General features: G+C 34.9%; 1 protein-coding gene across 5 annotated transcripts in view; it reads left to right on the top strand.

Moving 5' to 3' along the window:
* LOC110817359 (RNA helicase family protein) overlaps positions 1-20,626 on the top strand; it is a 108,442-nt gene that overhangs the window by 67,933 nt on the left and 19,883 nt on the right. For 3 of the 5 annotated variants that reach the window (XM_088213654.1, XM_088213655.1, XM_088213652.1), the window contains 5 exons: positions 10,493-10,591; positions 10,678-10,818; positions 13,247-13,317; positions 17,097-17,166; positions 20,351-20,443. In XM_088213654.1, the coding sequence (XP_088069780.1) occupies positions 10,493-10,591; positions 10,678-10,818; positions 13,247-13,317; positions 17,097-17,166; positions 20,351-20,443 (474 nt within the window). Of the gene's footprint in view, positions 1-3,537; positions 8,679-10,492; positions 10,592-10,677; positions 10,819-13,246; positions 13,318-17,096; positions 17,167-20,350; positions 20,444-20,626 lie in introns of those variants that run through there. The other 2 variants (XR_015817143.1, XM_088213656.1) reach the window with 2 other exon arrangements.

The raw sequence follows: 20,626 nt of genomic DNA, 5'->3' as shown, positions 1-20,626 counted from the left end.
TCTTCCACACGTATTCGCCTCTGGTTTCACGATACCGGCGCCGATCTAGTTCCTCTGCGCATGAGCCGCTCCGACCGGTCTTCTCTGGTCCTTTTTCCGACTCTTCCGCACGTGCTCCCCTTGGATTTCGCGATACAGGTGCTAATCTGGTTCTTCTGGGCACGAGCCACTCCGACGAGCATTTTCTGGTCCTTTCTCTAGCTTTTTTGTGCCTGTACGCCTCTAGTTTTGCGATATGTCACAAATCTGCTTCCTCCGTGCACAAGCCGCGCTAACTAGCATTTTTTGGTACTTTTTCCAGCTCTTCCGTGTGCGTCCATATTTGGTTTTGCAACTCGATGCAGATCCACTTCCTCCACTCGCGAGCCACTCTGACCAGTCTTCTTTGATCCTTTTTCCAGCTTGTTCACGCGCATCCATCTCTAATAGATTACAGGATGGCTATTCAAAATTTGGTTTGTAAGCTGGGCATGCATTATGTTTTTGCACCAACTTGAGGGAGATGGTTGAATAAGATATTTTATTATGTAATTAGTTTAGATGATGTAATTAGAATTATATGAGAATAATAATCTCATATAATGATAATTCTATTAGAATAAGAATTTTCTTATTTGTAAGAAAAAAAATTTATAAATATCCTACGTGTAACTATATAAAGAGTGAAAAAATAAAATTTATATTTTTTTTCTATAATTAACATTATTGTATCCTTCAAGATCCTCAAACAGGGAAGATGATTGACACTAATAGACTGCAGGATGGTTTATATGTCTTTGATAGAAGTTAAAGCATAATTAGGAATCAAGCCGCCTTCAAGAATACGGAAGTTAATTAGAAAATTTTATAGTTGCATCAATGGTTGGGACATCCTTTTTTCTTTACTTTAAGAAAATTGTATCATAGTTTATTTCAAAGAACTTTCATGGATTTCTTATTTTGCTATGCATGTGAACTATCTAAATATAGGAGTTCATATCATGTGAGTAACCATATAAGTCCTACCCCTTTTATGGCTATCCATTCTAATATTTTGGGATTTATTCATAATACCTCTTTATTTGATCATAAGTGGTTTGTTACTTTTATCGACTATTGTACTAGATTAACATGAATTTATTTGTTCAAGTAAAAAGTGATGTGCTCTTATATTTTCAGTCATTTTATAAAATGATATGTACACAGTTTAATGTTAAAGTTAAGATTTTAGTAACAGACAATAATACAAAATATATGGATGGTGGATTTCGCACCTACTTGGAGTCTAATGGGATATTCCATCAGACGAATTGTGCCTACAGCACTGAATAAAATGGTATTCCTGAAAGGAAAAACAAACATATATTAGAGGTAGCTCAGTCTTTTATGTTCACCATGAATCTATTGAGAGATTACTGGGGAAATATTATTTTAGTTATCTATTTTATCAACATAATATTTTTAAGAACTCTTGATTTTAAAAGTTTTTTGAAGGGTTTGTAAGGACAAAATTATTATATTATCCTCCCAAAGATGTTTGGATGTGTTTGCTTTGTACATGTTAAAAATATAGGTAAATTAGAACCTAAAGCTTTTATGTATGTATTTGCTGGATATTTCTCTACTCAACAAGGTTACAAGTGTTATAATCCTCCATGTAGAAAATATTTTATAACTATGGATGTTATTGTTTTGAAATCCCTTATTTCAATTCAAGTCCAACACCTCTTCAGGCGGAAAACAAGAAGAAATAGGTTATGTGCAGTTTGTTAACTATAGGAAATTGTGGATGAATTATTATAGGAGGATTTTTAGCATAAGAAATCAAGGGTAATAATCAGATCTTAAAGTTTAAGAGATTGGCTGATTAACTCCAGATTCTTTCCTAATCTTATGTAACAGAAAGTGTATATATATATATAGTGAAGGGAGTAGCATGTACATATATAGAAAAATAATAATACAAGGTTGCTTAGTATTTTTTATGGTATCAGAGCCGTAAGGCTAGGATTTCTGGGAAAACTAGGCAACTTACAGCTGATCATCATCATAAGTCCAGCCTTAATTGGTGGTTTCTCTCTAAGCCTTCATTGCTGAACTTTGACGCTTACCCTTATTATTCTTTACTATTGTCCGATCATATTCAGTCGTGACGAATACCACATCTTCGGCTCAAGCACCTTCGATAGTTGAGGATGAACAGACTGCCCAGGCAACAATAGAGCTTCATAATATTTAGGCAGCATACAGATTAAATGGAAAAAATTATTTGAAGTGGTCTCAGTTGATTCGAACTTTTTGAAAGGAAAAGGAAACTTGAGTCATTTACTGGAGCAGGGATCGGAAACCGAAACTATCGGTGCAGAAGCATGGGAGGTAGAAGATTCAATGATTATGTTTTGGCTATGGAATTCCATGACGCCGAAGATTAGTGACACATGCATGTTTCTGCCAACAGCAAAGACAATCTGGGATGCTTTCTACCAAATATATTCAAAGGTCAAAGATGCGGCTCTCATATATGATATCAAGATCAAGACAACGGAGACAAAGCAAGGGTCGAAAACTGCGACCGAGTATGCCAATGTTCTACAAAATCAGTGGCAAGATCTGGATTATTACAGGACAATTGATCTGAACTGCAGCAAGTGCGCAGTAGCCATCAAAAAATTCATAGAACGAGACCAGGTATATGATTTTTTAGCCAGCTTAAATTCTGAATTTGATCTTGTACGCATTCAAATTTTAGGCAAACTTGAAGTTCCATCCTTGACTGAAACAATATTATTGGTTCGTGCCGAGGAAAGTCGCAGAGGCATCATGCTGGATCCATCTTCAACAAATAATTCTGCCCTATTAAGCTCTAAGTCACAAGCGCTAACACTTGACAGAACTGTTACAGACAGGTCTAACCGATCGAGTGCTTACAAGGATCATGATGAGATGTGGTGCACATACTGTAAGAAACCATGACATACCAAGGAACAATGCTGGAAATTACATGGAAAACCCTCCACAAACAGCCGTGAATGGGGAAAGAAAGGAGGACAATTAGTACCAAGACAGAGACAAGCTTATATGTCCAGTCAAGATTCAACCCAAGTCTTTGGAGGACTTAGTATGGATGAAATTGAAAAACTTAAAGGCCTATTAGGAATTGTGGAAATACTGACACCAAAGTCCAGTCCTCAGACATCAACTCAGGATATTTGTTCATTGACACTTTCAGGTGAGATTCTAATATCTCTTAAATTGAATGCTTTAGGTAATGAGTTTAAGAATGCCTATATCCTTGATTCTGGTGCCACTGATCATATAACTCATAGCTCTAGCCAGTTTAAGACGTATAAACCTTGCCCAAGCAACCAAAAAATTGGAGTTGCTGATGGTTCTACAACCACAGTAGCTGGAGTAGGAGATGTTCAAGTCACCCCAGACCTAATACTTAAAAATGTTCTCCATGTTCCACAACTTTCAACAAATTTGATTTTTATACAAAAACTTACCCGTAATCTAACTAGTTGTGTTATATTCAATGCTTCCTATTGTGAATTTCAGGACCAGGAGTCGAGGAAGAGGATTGGACTTGCTAAGGAGCATAATGGACTCTATTAGCTAAATACACCAAGTCAACCGGAATTGAACAAATCAGCTTTGTTTTCATTGTTTTCTTCTTCCAATACAGATGTTATTTGGCTACATCATAGCCGTCTAGGTCATGTGTCGTTTTTTGCATTGAAAATAATGTTTCCTACCTTGTTCAAGGGTTTGGATGTTCAATCTTTCTATTGTGATATTTGTGAGTATGCAAAACACACTCGTATACCTTTTCCAATCAGTAATAATAGATCATCATCTCCCTTCTTTTTGGTACATAGTGACATTTGGGGACCATCTCCTATTCCAAGTATCTCAAGGCATAGATGGTTTGTGAGTTTTATTGATGATTGTACAAAGGTCTCCTGGATATACTTGCCTAAAAATAAATCTGATGTGAGTTGTATCTTTTCTACGACAATGTCCATGATTATTTCGACCAATTTTTTACTCTTTATTTTCAAAAAGAGAGAATTATACATAAATCATCCTGTACTACTACTCCACAACAAAATAGAGTGGCAGAAAGAAAAAACCGACATATTCTTGAGTGTACTATAGCTTTATTGTTCCAACAAAATGTACCAAAATCCTTTTGGGGAGAAGCTGTCCTCACATAAATCTATGTCATAAATAGAATTCCTTCTAGAGTCTTGGGATTTAAAAATCCACTCGAAATCTTATCTCAGTCTGACATTCGAAAATCCTTCAATCTTACTCATCGGGTATTCGAGTGCACTTCCTTTGTTCACGTTCATAGCCATAACAAAGGTAAACTAGATTCTAGAGCTATTAAGTGTGTCTTTGTGGGATATTTCTCAACTCAAAAAGGTTATAAATGCTATCATTCTCCTAATAAAAAGCTCTATGTCTCAGCTGATGTTACTTTTGTTGAAAATAAACCACTATTTTTACTCCTTATCTTCAGGGGAAGTTGCCTATACTTGAAGATAAGGAGTTAAGTCTGCCAGCACTAGAAATGCCCTCACCCGAGTCACATAAATCACAAAATGGGCCTTCAGCATCAGTGTCTCCTTCACAATTACAGTCTAAATAGCCACAAGAAAACCAAGAAGTAGATGGAAAAATCTTTAATCATTTCCGGTTTTATCAGGTGTATACAAGCAAAACAGATCCTATTATGACTGCAAAGCAAGAACAATTCACTGAACTGACTCCTAAAAATAAGGTGACAATTTGTGAAACGAATCTAACTATACAAGTAAATTCTCTTTCCAACAATGATCAACCTAACCTTAATCTGGATCTGCCTATAGCCTTGAGAAAACAAACTCGAGAATGCACAAAAAGGCCAATATATCCCATGTCTCAATTTGTGACTTTTCAGAAATTCTCTCCAAGCCATCAAAGTTTTCTCTCAACCCTGAACACAATTCCTATTCCTAACTCATTGTCTGAAGCATTATCAAAGAGAGAATAGAGAGTTGCTATGGAGGTAGAAATGGATCCATTATAAAAGAATGAAACTTGGGAATTTGTTGATTTACCTAAAGGTAAGAAACCAGTGGGCTGTAAGTAGGTGTTTGCAGTAAAATTTAAGATGGATGGATCTCTAGAACGCTATAGGGCAAAGGTTGGTTGCTAAGGGATATACTCAAACATATGAGATGGATTACCAAGAAACATTTGCTCCAGTAGCAAAGATGAACATGGTGAGAATTTTGCTGTCCATGGCTATGAACTTTGACTTAGAATTATAGCAGTATGATGTGAAGAATGTCTTCCTTCATGGGGAGTTAGAAGAAGAGATTTATATGAGTATCCCACCAGGGTTCAGTGGTGCTAATGATCACAAGGTTTACCAGTTAAAAAGGGCATTATATAGGTTGAAACAATCACCTCGCGCTTGGTCTGGACCGTTTCCCAAGGTAATGCTAGCTAATGGATACAAACAAAGTCAAGGATATCATACATTTTTCATCAAGCATTCAGTTTCAGGGGGAGTCACGATATTAATAATGTATGTAGACAACATCATAATGACAGGAAACGATGAGGTAGAAAAAAAAGTCTTGAAGGAGTGTCTAGCCAAAGAATTTGAAATAAAAGATTGAGGAAAGGTAAAATACTTTATTGGGATTAAAGTAGCTCGATCTAGATAAGGAATTTTCATCTCTCAACAAAAATATATTACAGATATACTCAAGGAGACAGGAATGATGGCTAGCAAACCGGTTGGAACTCCCATTGAACAGAATCACAGGCTAGGTGAAGCTCTTGGAGACAAAACAATGGATAGAGAGATATATCAACTGCTTGTTGGAAAACTCATTTACCTTACCCATACTCGGCTAAACATAACATACTCAGTTAGCGTCATTAGTCAATTTATGCATGATACTGGAGAGGTTTATCTACTGGCAACCTAGTCCGTCATTACTTAAAAGCACATCTCGGCAAAGGAATTCTATTCAAGAAAACATCAAACATTGACCTTGCAGTATACACAGATGCTGACTTTGCAAGATCACTAGTTGATAGACAATCAACCACGGGCTACTGTACATTTCTTGGAGAGAACTTAATTTCCTAGAGAAGTAAAAAGCAGAGTGTTGTAGCAAGATCAAGTGCAGAAGCTGAGTTTAGAGCTATGGTAGCAGTAGTATGTGAATGAATGTGGGCCAAGAGTATTTTAGAAGACCTAAAAATTCAATGGAGCAGACTTATGAGACTATATTGTGATAATAAGTCAGCTATAGGCATTGGCCATAATCCTATGCAACATGACTGCACGAAACACATTGAGATAGATAAACATTTTATTAAAGAAAAGTTAGATAGTGGTCTGATTTGTACACCATATGTTCCTATAGAGCGTCAACTAGCAGATGTTATGACAAAAGGGTTATGTAATAATATATTTCATAAGAACATTAACGAATTAGGAATGGTGGACCTTTATTCACCAGCTTGAGGGGGAGTGTAGGAAATCGTGGATGAATGATTATAAGAGGATTTTTAGAATAGGAAATCAAGGTTCATAATAAGATACTAAAGTTTAGGAGATTGGCTGATTAACCCCAGATTCTTTCCTAATCTTATGTAACAGAAAGTGTATATATATATAGTGAAGGGAATAGCTTATACATATACAGAAAAATAATAATACAAAGTTGCTCAGTATTTTTCATTAACTCTTGACAATCATATTCAGGAGAGAGTTATATTTCGGAAGGTCTCGTTCAAAAAGAGAATGTCTAGCACCTGGATAGACAAAACTTGAAAAGGTATTCAAGCAAGAATAAGATAGAGAAAGTCATCGTGCAATTTGTAACAGGTCAAAAATCTTTTTCAAGTCTTAAAAATACTGGTGAGTTACCTTTACTTTGTGATTTATCTAATGATGAGGATAACCCAATTACTCTTAAAAAAAGAGTCACGTCTTGCACTAAGCACCTTATGCCTAACTTTGTTTCTTATGACTCTCTATCTTTATCGTATAGAGTTTTTGTCTTATCTGTTTCCTCTATGTCTATTGCAGAGGATTAGAGAGAAATTATACAAATCCCAAATTGAAGGAAGTCATGATTGAATAAATGAAAACTTTGGTAAAGAATGAAATCTAAGAGATTGTTTCACCTCCACTAGGAAAAAAGACGGCTAGTTACAAATAGATGTTTACTGTGAAACACAAAGCAGATGGGTCGAATGAAAGGTACAAAGATAAATTGGTGGTTAAAGGGTTTACTCAGACCTATGGAGTAGACTATTAGGAGATATTTGCCCTTATCATGAAGATGAATACAATCAGAATATTGCTATCTTGTGCAGTCAACTTTGATTGGGACTTGTAACAGTTTGATGTGAAAAATGACTTCTTTCATAGAGACTTAGAGGAAAAGTTATACATGAAAATTCCTAAAATTGAAGATGAAAGAACACAAGGGAAGGTTTACAAATTAAAGAAGACCTTATATGGGTTGAAATAGTTTTCAAGAGCATGGTTTGAAAGGTTTAGAAGAGTTATGATCTCTTTTGAATATCAAAAAGTAATACTAATCATAACTTATTTATCAAACATTTTGAGGGTAAGATCACTTTTTTTATTGTTTATGTAGATGATATTGTTGTAATTGGAAATAATATAAGGGAGATAGCTTGATTGAAAAAACTTTTTATTCAAGAGTTTGAAATAAAAGATTTAGAAAAACTACAGTACTTCTTGAGAATTGAAGTTGGTAGATTTAATAAATGGATTTTCATTTCTCAAATAAAATATGTTCGAAACTTATTAGAAGAGACCAGTATGATAGGGTGCAAGCTGACAGAGTCTCTTATTGAAAGCAATCACCAACTACAAGCAGGAATTAGTACCTCATTAAACTTGGGGAGATATCAGAGATTAGTTGTAAGACTCGTTTATCTCTCACACACCGGACCTGATATAGCATTTGCAGTTAGCCTAATGAGTCAGTACATGCATGATTCTCGCAAAGCCTCATTTACATGTTTTTTGCATATTGCGATATTTAAAATCTGCATTAGGAAAAGATTTGCTCTTCTCAAAAAATAGTCACTGTAAGATAGAAACATTTATAAATGCTGAATGGGCTAGATTTCTAAATATAGGAAGTCAACTGCTGGTTATTGCACACTTGTAGCAGGCAATCTGGTTACTTGGAAAAGAAAGAAGCAGTATGTGGTTGCTCGTTTCAATGCTAAAACATAATATAGAGTAATGGCCCAATAAGTATGTGAAGGATTATGGTTTTAAAACCTAATGAAAGAATTAAAATCGTTCAAAGAAGAGAGTTTATTCTTGTTTTGTGATAATAAAGCAATCATTAGCATAGTCTATAATATAGTTCAACATGATCGGATAAAACACTTTTACATTAATCGACACTTCATAAAAGAGAAAGTGGTTGATGACTCTTTACGTCTATATCTGTTTTCTAGTTAACAGGTGACAGATATATTTATTAAAGGACTTTACAACAAATCTTTTTATAACTTAGTTTGTAAGTTAGGCATTTGTAATATACTTGCTCCAATTTGAGGGAAGTATTGACTAGAATATTCCGTTTATCCCTTAGTCAAAATATTTTTCTTTTATAATCTTTTCCATGATGATGTAATGAATTCGTAAAATCAATTAGAATCTTTATAATAATGTAAATTTTTTAATTCATAAATATAAATTTTATATAAAACTCCGGGTGTAATATTACAAAGGATATGAGAAAATAAAATAAACAATTTTTTTCTCCAAATTCTACAAATTGCCTTTGGCAGATGACTTTATAAGGACTTTTATGCAATGTGGATCAGTAAAGAGTTCAGTTTGCATGGAAAAATGTCGTAGATCTTGAAGTGTCTCATTATCAGATCAGTTGTCACCATAGTAGTAAAAACCATCTCTCATCTTCCTTGAGTTCTGGTGCTAAAATAGACAATAAGGTCCAAGAGATGACACAATAGTTAGAATCTTTACAAAGGTTTCTCATTGATAGTTTGAGAACATTAAGAACAAGTTTTAAGCTCGCCAATCTAGATTACGAATATAGACATGGTCAGAAGCATGCAAATCTATGATTGAAACAACCAACTTTCCAGAGCAAGTTAAAGCATTAAGAGTATTACCTCATTGTGGAATGTACATTACAAATACCATGCAAGAAATTGGATATTAGCAATTTAAGAAGTAGATCTGCTCTTCACTGAAGGGATCTGTTGGAGCTGATTCAGCCTCATTCATTCTAGGATATACAATACCAGGTTTTTAACTAGGGCTTGTTTGCTGCTTTTCCAGTTTGTTGGCTTGCGATATACCCACCAACAGATTTCCTACTTATGATGGGTTTATTTCACTACCATTTTTTCTCTCTTTCTCATGGTCATTGCCTCTGTTTTGATCAATTTTTTCTTCACCTGCCAGTGAGCTAGGGCCCAAAAATTTTTCTGTTATAGCATCTACAGCTTTTTTTTTTTTTTTTTGGTTCAATTAATAATGTCTGCCCATTAATTCGCAGCGTTCTTTTGACTATCAGAAAGGACTGCTGAATGCCATACCTCCGATACCCCCCTTTTTTCCTTTCCACATCAATAGCCGAAATATTTGCCTCTTTGAGGCATATTTTTCTTAGCTTGGTTTGTTGTTTATACATATATATATATGTATAATATAAATTAATAAGAGAGAAGCTTCATTAGATAGAAACAAATAAGCACAATGGCAGAGAATATCCTCCTCGAACTTTATAAAGGGCAATGTTATATTTTGTCTGTGAAAATATATTTAAACACAATCCTTGTAGGGTCACTGATGACTGCCTCCTAATTCCGGTGTAGGTCAGAAAAGGCATATCTGCAAGTTGACCATGCGCCTTTGCCCAAAGAGATGCATGAAATAGCATTTAATTCCAAAATTCATGAGGAGAAGAAGACCTATTCTCAAACTTGTTCGATTTCTCTCCAAAAAGATTATCCAAAATCTTGCAAATATGGCCCTGTACCATAGGGGTTTCGCCGCCTTTCTTACTCCCTCCCCTTTAATATGATAATATGATATGCCTGATATGCTTCCTTTTAGCCCTTTGGCGTAACTTTTAGTGGTCTTAGAGCTTGATATAATAATAAATCAGGTTATATTTTGTCAGCTTAAGTTTTTAGGATAATTAATTACCTAACTTATTTAGCAGTTTTTTTAATATAAAATCTAGTCCTTGAAATTTGATCTTTCTCTCTCTATGCACAGCAAATGTCAAAATATATTGGCATATTTGCGTGTTTACCTGTGTGTACATACATAGATTTGTCCACATGTTATTCAAGCAGGAAAATGCTGTCATACATGCAGTTACATTTAGAGAGCAAACCACTGATAATCATTGTTGGATACTTATGCATACTTTGATTGGAAGAATTAGATGACTCCATTCCTATGAAACTGCAGATGCTGCTTTATGGTGCGATATTCGGTTGCCTGTCACCTATACTCTCAATTGCAGCTTTTTTGAGCTACAAGTCCCCATTCGTATATCCAAAAGATGAGGTCCTTTTCGTGTTTATGCAGTGTTTGCTGGTCCTGTCCTTTTAGAAACAGATAGATTGCATTGTAATATTGTGTTTAAATTACAGAGACCAAAAGTTGAAAGAGCGAAATTGGATCTATTGACTAAGAAAGAAGATGGATCAAGTGATTCAAATGATTGGTACAAGCAGTCTGACCATCTGTTATTGGCTGTTGCATACATGAAATGGGAGAAGATTCTACGTGAGGTTGGTAAAAATTCCCTTTGCCATTTTTTTCTAATGATTTGTACACATCGTTGAATTTTATAGGTAGGATCTCTTTAATGCAAATCCATTATTATGTATGTTTCTGTGCTCCCCAATAAGAGATCTCTTAAATTACCCAAAAGAGTGACAAAGCAAGCAAGAATTTACTAAATGATGGTAAATCAAATATTAGTCTCTTTCTTAAAAAAGTAAATATAGTGCTCTAGAAACTCTAGAAAGATTGTGTAGAAAAAAAGGCTTTACAAATTGCTAATTTCCTGAGAATGCTAGAGGGAATAGCTTATTTATTTATTTACTTTTGTTTGTTCATTTAAAAAAAAAAAATACTTTTGTTTGTTTTAAAATTTGGATATGATATATTTTTTATATATTATCTTCACAAAGAAATTAATTGTATAATTTAATTTGTTATAGATTTTAAGATTACTTATTGATTATTGTTATTATTTACAATTGTAATTTATTGCAGTATCTGACATATTTTATTTATTGATTAAATGGAGGACTTTTTGTAAAAGTTATATAAATGTGAAAATCTTTGTGTTGGGTATTTGAACATAAAATATGGATATACAAACATATGTATGTTATGATTATCTCTGTTCTTATTATAGATATGGATTTTAACCTTATAAAATATTTTATTTGTGGTGATAACTCATTTTTTAAGGAAGCTTACAATTTAAAAAATAGGGAAGATTAATTACTGTAATAACTTGTACAAGATAAATCATATAAAAATAGCAGTTATTAAATATATTTCTAAAATAGTGTTTAATTATTTAATTTAAATATTTAAAATATAATTCTAATTAATTTTTTTTATTTGTTTTCATTTAATATTCAGTATTTATATGTTTCTCTTTTTTTATTAGTCATTTATATGTCTTTTTTATAATAAACTACAAAGCTATCACATTGTAATTTAATTAATGAAATTATTTTTAAATTAATTAGTTGTAATGGAATAATGGTATTTTAAAATAAAGTTAATAAGTTAATTATTAAATCTGATAATATAAAGGCATTTCTTTATAGATAACAAGTTGTATTAATAAGAAAGGAGAGATTACTGAAGTAGGGGATTCGGTGTTCTCTCAAAAGAAAAGAAAAAGGAAGGAAGGAAAGCACCTTATGAGCTTTTACCCAAAAAGAACCCAAGAATAAATCTTATCCCGAAAATTCGGAAAATAGTAGAAAAGTCCCTGAAAACTCTTAAAATGTCTCTTCAGCTAAATCATCCACAGCCCAACAAAAGAAGCTGTGTGCCGGAGAGCTTTATTCTCTTTTTTCAAACTCATACTAGGATAAAAGAAGAAACAAACCATCAATTGTACCAGGAGAAACTCAAGAAACACCAAGATATCGAATATCCGGTGCCAAATTCTCTATGCCACTTTAGAATACAAGAAAAGATTACTATGATTCTTTATAGCTCTAAGGCAAATCACACAAACTATTAGGAACAAGATAGTTCCTTTTGTAAGGGTGTACCAAAGAAGAAGATAGAAATAAAAAATGGTGTATTAATTATGTAGGTCGTTATGTGTGTGTAAAATGTTATATGTGAGTATCTAAGTGTTAAAATTATGTATTATGCATGGGTAGTTGTAGGAGGTATTATAGTATGGGAGAATAAGCCTTTTAAAGGCAAGAGTGGCAGAGTAGGCAATCCTGGAAATTATTTAGAGAATTAATGGCTTTGGTTAACTGCTTCTGTAATGTTAAAACAGTCTGTCTTCTTCAAGGACTGGTTGTGTATCAAAAATTATTTCAAATAGAGTACATCCTTACTCTAGGGTTCTTATGGTTCTTGTGGAAGAATGAATCGTTATGTATTTTGTTGAGTATTAGTGACCTATATATGTATGTCCTTAGCAATCATACAAAGAAATCCCATTGATTAAAAGATTAAAAATATTATAAGGAATATAATAATAATGTACCATTTACCCAGTTGTTCATAGAAATACACTTTTCAACACTCCCCCTTAAACTAATAAATGGATATCATCTATTCTTAGCTTGCCAGTGAATGTTTAAAATTCAGGATTATTCAATCCCTTGTTCAGTATGCCATCAATCTGCTATCAATGAGAGTAGTGGGTAGGTGTGCATATCACTTCACTATTCAATGTCTCTTTGATTAAGTGTTGATCGACTTCAATATGTTTCTTCTTGTCATATTGTACCGAGTTGTAAGCAATGATAATTGCTAACTTATTATCACGGTAAAGTCTCGTAGGTCCATCCAACGGAATCTTTAAATCTTCAAAATCATCTTCAACTAGAGGAGCTCACATACCCTTTGAGCCATGATAATTCCGATTACTGGATCCCTCTTTTACTTGCATAAGTTGATTTTTATCGAAAGAAAAGCCTAACATATGATATTCAATATTTTCAGAAAGGAACAAGATCTGCACAGCAGTTCTGCAATTCATTCTTTTTGAGCAATTCTGTAATGCATATGATAAGGTTTGGTTTCCTCTTTAGTTCTTTTTTTTCCTTATTTCTTTTCCATTATTTTTGGTACTCTACAGTCTAAGAAGAATTACTTTTGCATGGTTATTCTTAAACAGAGAAAAGTAATCTGGCTTGGATGCGGTATTCACAACACAGTATATGCACCTTGAGAATTGTAAAATAACAGAGAAAATAGGAAAAAATATTTCTAATATTCTATTCCAATGAGTTAGGGATATATATATATATACAGAAGAAGGATATAAATATGGTAAAATAAATCACCCTATTAATGTTAAAATGTATATAGGAAATTAACTAATGATTACATGAGAATATTTCTTAATATACTGTAACAAGAATACTTGATAAGATGAGCGAGGTAGACAAATAGAGCGTGGAAAGTAACATCTTCAAACATTGGAAAGATCACCTGATAGGGGTAAGAAAGGAATTAGATGAAATGATGTTACTTGAGGATAGGAGTTGGCGATAGAAGGCCAAACTTAAATGGTTAAAGGAAGGGGATGTGCATACTCGCCTGTTTCATAGAGTTGTAAATGGACAAAGAAGGAAGAGCAATTAAAGAGCTTGAGCTTGATAATGGGGTGATGGAAAGGAAAGATAAGCTAATAACAGAGGAAATTACTCAACCTTACAGGAGCATATGCTCTGAAGGGACTTATAAATAGACCCTTTTTAGAGGGAGATAAAGCTGACTAGTTGGAGAGACTATTTGATGAGGATAAAAAAAGGAGGGCAATTTGGGATATGGGCAGTGGCAAAGCCTCAAGTCCAAATGGTTTTACAAAGGAATTCTTTTAAGGTTGATGGAAAACTACCAAAATGGATCTTCTCAGAGTGTTTAATTAAAAAATGGAATGAGTTCACAATGACTATCACAAGAGAGCCGCCCCCTCATCACTCACCGCTATTTTCTTCTTGGATTCTGGGGGGAATTCACAAAATGCTTTCCTTAATGGCACTGTATGCAAAAGCGTAAACTCCACATTCATTATGTCGGTACCGAACGATAAGTTTAGAGAGATATGTGACTATCTCCCAATCAGTTTATGGCGAGTGTTTACAAGATAATCACTAAAATTCTTTGGACGCGACACTTTCACTGAACTAGAGTGCTTTTGTGGGAGATCTATAAATCATAAATGTTTTATTAGTTGAAAATGAGGTGGTGGAGTTCACTAAGAAGATGAAAGAACACGGCCTGATTCTGAAATTAGACTTCAAGAAAGCATATGACTAGGTGGATTGGAGATTCTTGATAGAGTCATGGAGCGGAAGAGGTTTGGAGTAAAATGGAGAGGCTAGATTTGGGGTTGTCTAGCTTCCACTTCGTTTACCATCATTGTTAATGGCAACCTTAAGACTAGTTTAAGGCAAAGGAGGTCCCTTTCACCCTTCTTGTTTATCCTAGTTGTTGATGTGATGAGTAGGATGTTGTCCAAGGCGGCAGAGAGGAACATGCTGAAGGGCATAGAGGTTAGAAAGGATGGGGTGGAGATTTCTCACTTACAGTTTACCAATGATACTATCTTGTTCTTGCAACATGATGATAAGTCCCTTAAGAACACACTCACACTCATCCAAGCATTTTAGGCTTGAGAATAAAGCTGCAGAAGAATGGCCTAGTTGACATTAACTTGGAGGAGGAAGTAATTGACTTTCTTGTGGGGTCCATAGGTTGCCCTAGGCTACCTTGGGGGGAAATCCTTGGAAAAAGTGCTTTTTAGGACAGAATGGAGAAAAGTGGTTAAATGGTTAAAGAGTTGGAAAGAGGGATTATTTTCATTCGGGGGAGCATTACTTTGATTTAATCTTGTCTAGTTAGCTTTCTCCTTTACTACCTATCTTCGGAATCCCTTGTGGGGTAGCCAAGGGATTAGTCTGCTATTTATGAAGATTTTTAGGGCTAGTGCAAGAGGCGGAAGTAAGGACCATCTAGTGAGGTGCGAGATCTATTGTCAATCTAAGACTTTAAGAGGCTTGGGCATTGGGAATCTAAAATGAAAGAACATATCTTTGTTGGCTAGATGGCATTGACGCTTTCCAGTTGAACTGAATTCTTTGTGGCATAAGGTGATTAAAAGCATCCACAGAAGTGAATTGGATAAGTGGGACGTCTTCCCTGCAAGTTCCATTGCTCACTATGGTCCCTGGAAATCCATCTCCGGGGTTTGGACCTTGTTTGCTCCGCTCACCTGTTTTCAGGTAAGAGATGAATCTAGAGCATCGTTTTGACAAGGCAATCACGTGGGCGACCAACTGTTAGCATCCAAATTCTCTCAACCATACAACCTTTCCACCGGACACAAGTGCCCATATAACCACTTTCACTTTAAATTTCCAAAGTTTCTCTTGGGACTTCCATTTTACCTGACACCTATTCAAAAAGGATACTCGCGGTATCCATTCGTTATTAGACCTTTTGTAGCCAAATCATCTCTGGTCTCAACATGGACTTGGGTCCTTGAGTCATCAAGATTGTACTGATGTAAGTCTTTCTTTGATCACGTCACAAACAACTCCTCCTTAGCCAATCTCACATTACCAAGAGTTTTGGAAAGTTTCGGTTCATCAAAGGTAAAGGTATTCTCTTGGACTACCTTCCGTCAAAAGTTGAACACAAGGAATATGCTTCAAGTTTGCTAACCACATTGTGCCTTATCTCGGAATATATGCTTCATGTACTTCAGGGGGGAGCAGACACACTCTCACCTGTTCCTACTTTGTGCCACTGCATGGAAGTTTTGGACTAACTTGGTTACAATTTTGGCTTGAACTGGGTCACCCTGCCAGATGTGGAAAGTCTCCTATGCTCTTTTATTCATGAAGAAGGGGTCTAGAAGAATGCCAAACCTCTCTGGCAAGGGGCTGTATTTGCCAAGTTGTGGTGTTTATGATTCTCTTGAAGCCATCAAATGTTTAAGGACCATCATACATTTTTTCATGAGTTATGGGACAGAGCTACCTTTTTGGCTACTCTATGGGTTAAAGCACATGCACACTATCATAATATTAGTATTTTAGCACTTCATTGTAGTTGGGTGCTTTTGTTTGTAGCTCATAGGACGGTATCACTTTGTTATGAATTTTTTTTCTTTTTCTTTTTATGATTCTTTAGGGAGGAACCATTATTCTTCAGTTATACATTGTATTTGTCCTCTTTTTTCCTAATAAATCTTCTTTCATCTAAAAAATATAGTGGTAAACTTTTTAATGTAATTAGTTTCTTGTATAGATCTTCTCCTATATTGTACAATTTTCTTTTCATAGTTTCCCTTTTCTTGATATGGGATTCCTATAATTGAGTTTCAATATTTTCTTTAGTAGTTGCAATGGGATTAGGAACCTGGCTGAGGATTTGGATTATTTGGAATTGGAAATATAGGTATTTTGTGGTAAACAAGACCTCCATTTCTTGATCGTTGACCATGTGCTTATGTTCTTTACAGTGTCTTTCTTGAAAATTATGATATACCTGAAAAATATTTTCTTCAGTTCCTTGCTAGTAATGTCGCGATGAGGTATATGTACTTTATAAAAAAATTCAAATTTGGACATTTGCCCAATGCAGTGAAGACCATGTCTTCTTAATGTGTAAATTACTCGTCAATTCTCTAATAGAACTTTCCCAATCCTTGCTAATGAGTTGTTCATTATAAATGCACAGGTCAATTAACTATTTTATCAGTTGCTTTCTTTTAATTTGTCCTTCATCTTTGCTTCCTTATATATCTATATATTATATATACTTATCTATGTTTTTTCAGAGACATGAGAGTACAGTTTGGGACATTGGTGGCAGACAGTGGGCTCATCAGTCTTCCGAAAAATTATCGGGTATTTGACCCTTGTTTACTCAATGATGTATTTTAGGGTATAAATGAGAAAAGTGTTTTCTCTTATAAGTTTTAGACTTTTGAGATAATTGGTTAGCAAACTAATAATCTAACATCCTATTAGCAAATATTCTGAGTTCAAATCACGAATATCTTACCAGTTTTTGCATAAACATATCTATGTTTGACTTGCACTATATATATATATATCTATATTTTCACATGCTGAGCTTGTAATCCTGCTTGTATGTTGGTGTAGTAAAGTATAAGTTATAAATTTTTTTCACCCAATCTATCATTGAACAAATCCATTTGTTATTCTTGTACGACCTCAAAGATAGCTAACATTAAGTTACGTTTTTGCTTTTCAAATTCTTATGCAGTCTATGGTATGAAGGAATTGATGATATTCTTTTCAATAAGGTGTATTGTAATTAGCTCTATCAACAAGGGTTATATTCACCATTAGTTGAAATGGCAAATGCTTTTTGTTTGTTTTTTTAATAGATAAAAAAGAGAAATCTATGAACAAGGCATCAAGAGGTGCCACCAATTACAAGATTTAGAATTTGAAATTAATAAAAATATCTAGGAGTTTCCCTTGAGTCTTAACCAGTTGAAATGGTAAAGTATTGGGTTTTGTGGGGTCCTGTGTCCACATTTTACTCACAAAGGGAAAGACGATATACTATCAGAGAATAGGATTATTTGTTATGTAGTCTATTAGAGAATTCTCATTAGACTTTTCCTCTTTTTTCGTTTTCTATATAGTTAAGTTATATCCCTATTTTTCCAATTTTCGTTCATAGGTTTCCTTAAATATCATGCGCTATTCCTTAAAAATAATAGCAAGAGCAATATGATCTAGTGATACCTTAGTTTTTCATCTTTTTTTTTTTTGTAAGAAAATAAACTTCTTTTGAAAGAAAAAAGAACATAGAAAAGGAAGAAGATAAGGTGTCCTTCAACCAAAAACAAGGGAAAAAGAGCAAAAGATAAGGTAGTGAGGAACTAGTCATTATGAGGTGGTTGTACATACATTGAGATATCTCAAAAGTGCACTAGATTGTGGATTAGCCTATGAAAATTATGGGCATACAATATCCCGTTGTAAACCTAGTAGCCTCAGGACATCATGCTCAGTCTACATATGAGTATCCTACCAAATGCATAGGAGAGTCAAAGTAAAGCTGGAGATCATAACGTAGAGTACCCAGTGTATGGTATAATATATATTTTACAGCTTAAAAATGGTCCTGATGAGATTCATGTATAGGTTGGCCAGCTTGATTGATGGGAAAGAAAATCTATGATGAGTCAAGTAAGGTATTGCAAGGTTCCAACAGTACTACAGTATGGAGTACCATCTGAACACATAGAACTAGAGCCTTTACGAATCTGACCATAGATTGGGATAGGAGTAGCTAAGGGTTGACCTTCCTGTATACCATCTGATCGTATGAAATCCATCTTATACTTGCTTCAGTCTAGAAACAGTCCCTCCTTATTGTCAGAAACTTGGATAGCCAAAACAATAATGGAGTGTACTAAGATCAGTCATTAAGAATTCATTCTTCAAGTTGACACAGGGAGACTTTAACAAGTTGATAGAAAAAGCAGTTAGAATAATATCATCAACGTACACAGGATTATAGCCATATGAGAATCATGCTTCTAGATAAATATAGATATATCTGCATGACTTGAGGTCAACTCAATGTAAAATGTTGAAACCAAGCTCAAGGGTGATCCTTTTATGGTTATTGGGAATCTTATGTCAAAGAATTTATCCCTACTAGCTAAATGACTATCATGCTTCCCACATCAACAAAACTTTTGTGGCACAGGGTGATAAACAGTATCCATGGGAGTGGAAGGGACGGATGGGATGCCATAGCAGGAAGATCCACTACTCACCAGAGTCCTGGGAAATCTGTCCTCAAAGCCCATCCTTGATTTTTATCTTACTCACCCGACTTCACGTGGGAGATAAATCTAGCATGTTGTTTTGGGAGGATACCTAGGTGGAGGAATCAACTGTTGGCCGGTTAACCTATCTTCCAGATGCAACACCCAAAGTATATAAGTAAATAAGTATAAAAACCAGGTGGCTCTTCTTCTGGTAGAGTGGCAGAGAGAGAGCTTCAAACATAAAAAGTTGCTGCTATGATCTTGAGGGGACCAGAACCAGTGGGGTCCTCTTCCAATATTGTGGCAGGGAGAGAAAGCTTCAAACACAAAAGTTACTGCTGTGATTTAGAGTTTATTTCTGGTGCAGGAGAGAGAATCGTGAGATTTGAGGCATGAAAACAGAGAATACCTACTGTACAGGAGAAAGAATCACAGCTTGAGAGAGTTTAAGGCTGGGGAGAGAGAACAGAAAGCAGAGACACAGCATATATATGGAGTGTAAGAAGTGAAACACATGTTGGTGGTAGTGCGGGAGAGAGAAAGTAATTAACTGTGTGCGCCTGAGGCAGGTGCACGGATGGGCTGTGCATGCCGTATGGGCACGTTCTTGGGTGGCTAGCGCTGCTGGACAGCAGGTGGGCGCAGCTGGGCAGAAGCTGGGCTGTGACTGAACGTGAAACAGAGCACATAGACAAGACAAAGTCAGAAACAAAGTAAAAACAGGGACTCTGTGCGGAAACAGAGCGTGGAAGGGTGAAACTGAGTGAAATTAGTGCAGTAAGTGTAGCAAAAACAGAGCATGAAAACAGAGGCAAAATAGACCAATTGCAGCTGGAGCAGAGCCAGCGGTGTTTTCCGACACAGCGAGGGTGTTTTCCAGCTGTGAAGGTCAGCTGGTGATGATGAGGCCAGAGGTCAATTTTTGGGTTTTTGCTTTTTGTTTCAGCAATAAAGGCCTGCTTAGGGCTTCTAGAAAAAGTTAGAATATTTTTCTTATATCTCTTATACAATTTGGAAGCATAGAATGTTATGATTTATTATTGAATAGTTAGATCCTATATATACACAGTTTTGAGTATAACAAAGGAACCCGCAAATTAACTATATAAGAGTATTTTACTAATGCCCTTATACATTAAATTACATATATGCTTTTCAACAAATTTGTTTACCAAATTAATACTTTTTTCCTCTGTGGAAAGCTGAACTGCAATATATGCCCTTTGGGGTTATTTCTTGATTTTTTTTTCTTTGGTTGCTCTTTTTTGACTCAGGATGACAGAAAAGGGAAAGAGCATCTTGATAGTTGGTTTTCTGATAAGTTGCAACCATTCAACATGTATTCGCATCAACCTGAAATTGTGAAGGTGAGAAAAATATGACTTTTTGTTGTTTCCATCTTTGTAGCTTTACCATGGTAAATCTTACCCTTTTCTGTTTAATTTCTGAAATTTTGAGCAAGATTCCCCTTTCTCAAGGGCTTTGCTCTTTCACCCATCTGTTACGTACAATTTGCTTATTGATCTAACTTTTCAAAATAATCTCTTCTA

This window comes from Carica papaya, chromosome 2 (assembly GCF_054855325.1).
Source record: "Carica papaya isolate Zhongbai chromosome 2, ASM5485532v1, whole genome shotgun sequence".
Classification (NCBI taxonomy): domain Eukaryota; kingdom Viridiplantae; phylum Streptophyta; class Magnoliopsida; order Brassicales; family Caricaceae; genus Carica; species Carica papaya.
This window is presented reverse-complemented; position numbering and strand designations above follow the sequence as displayed.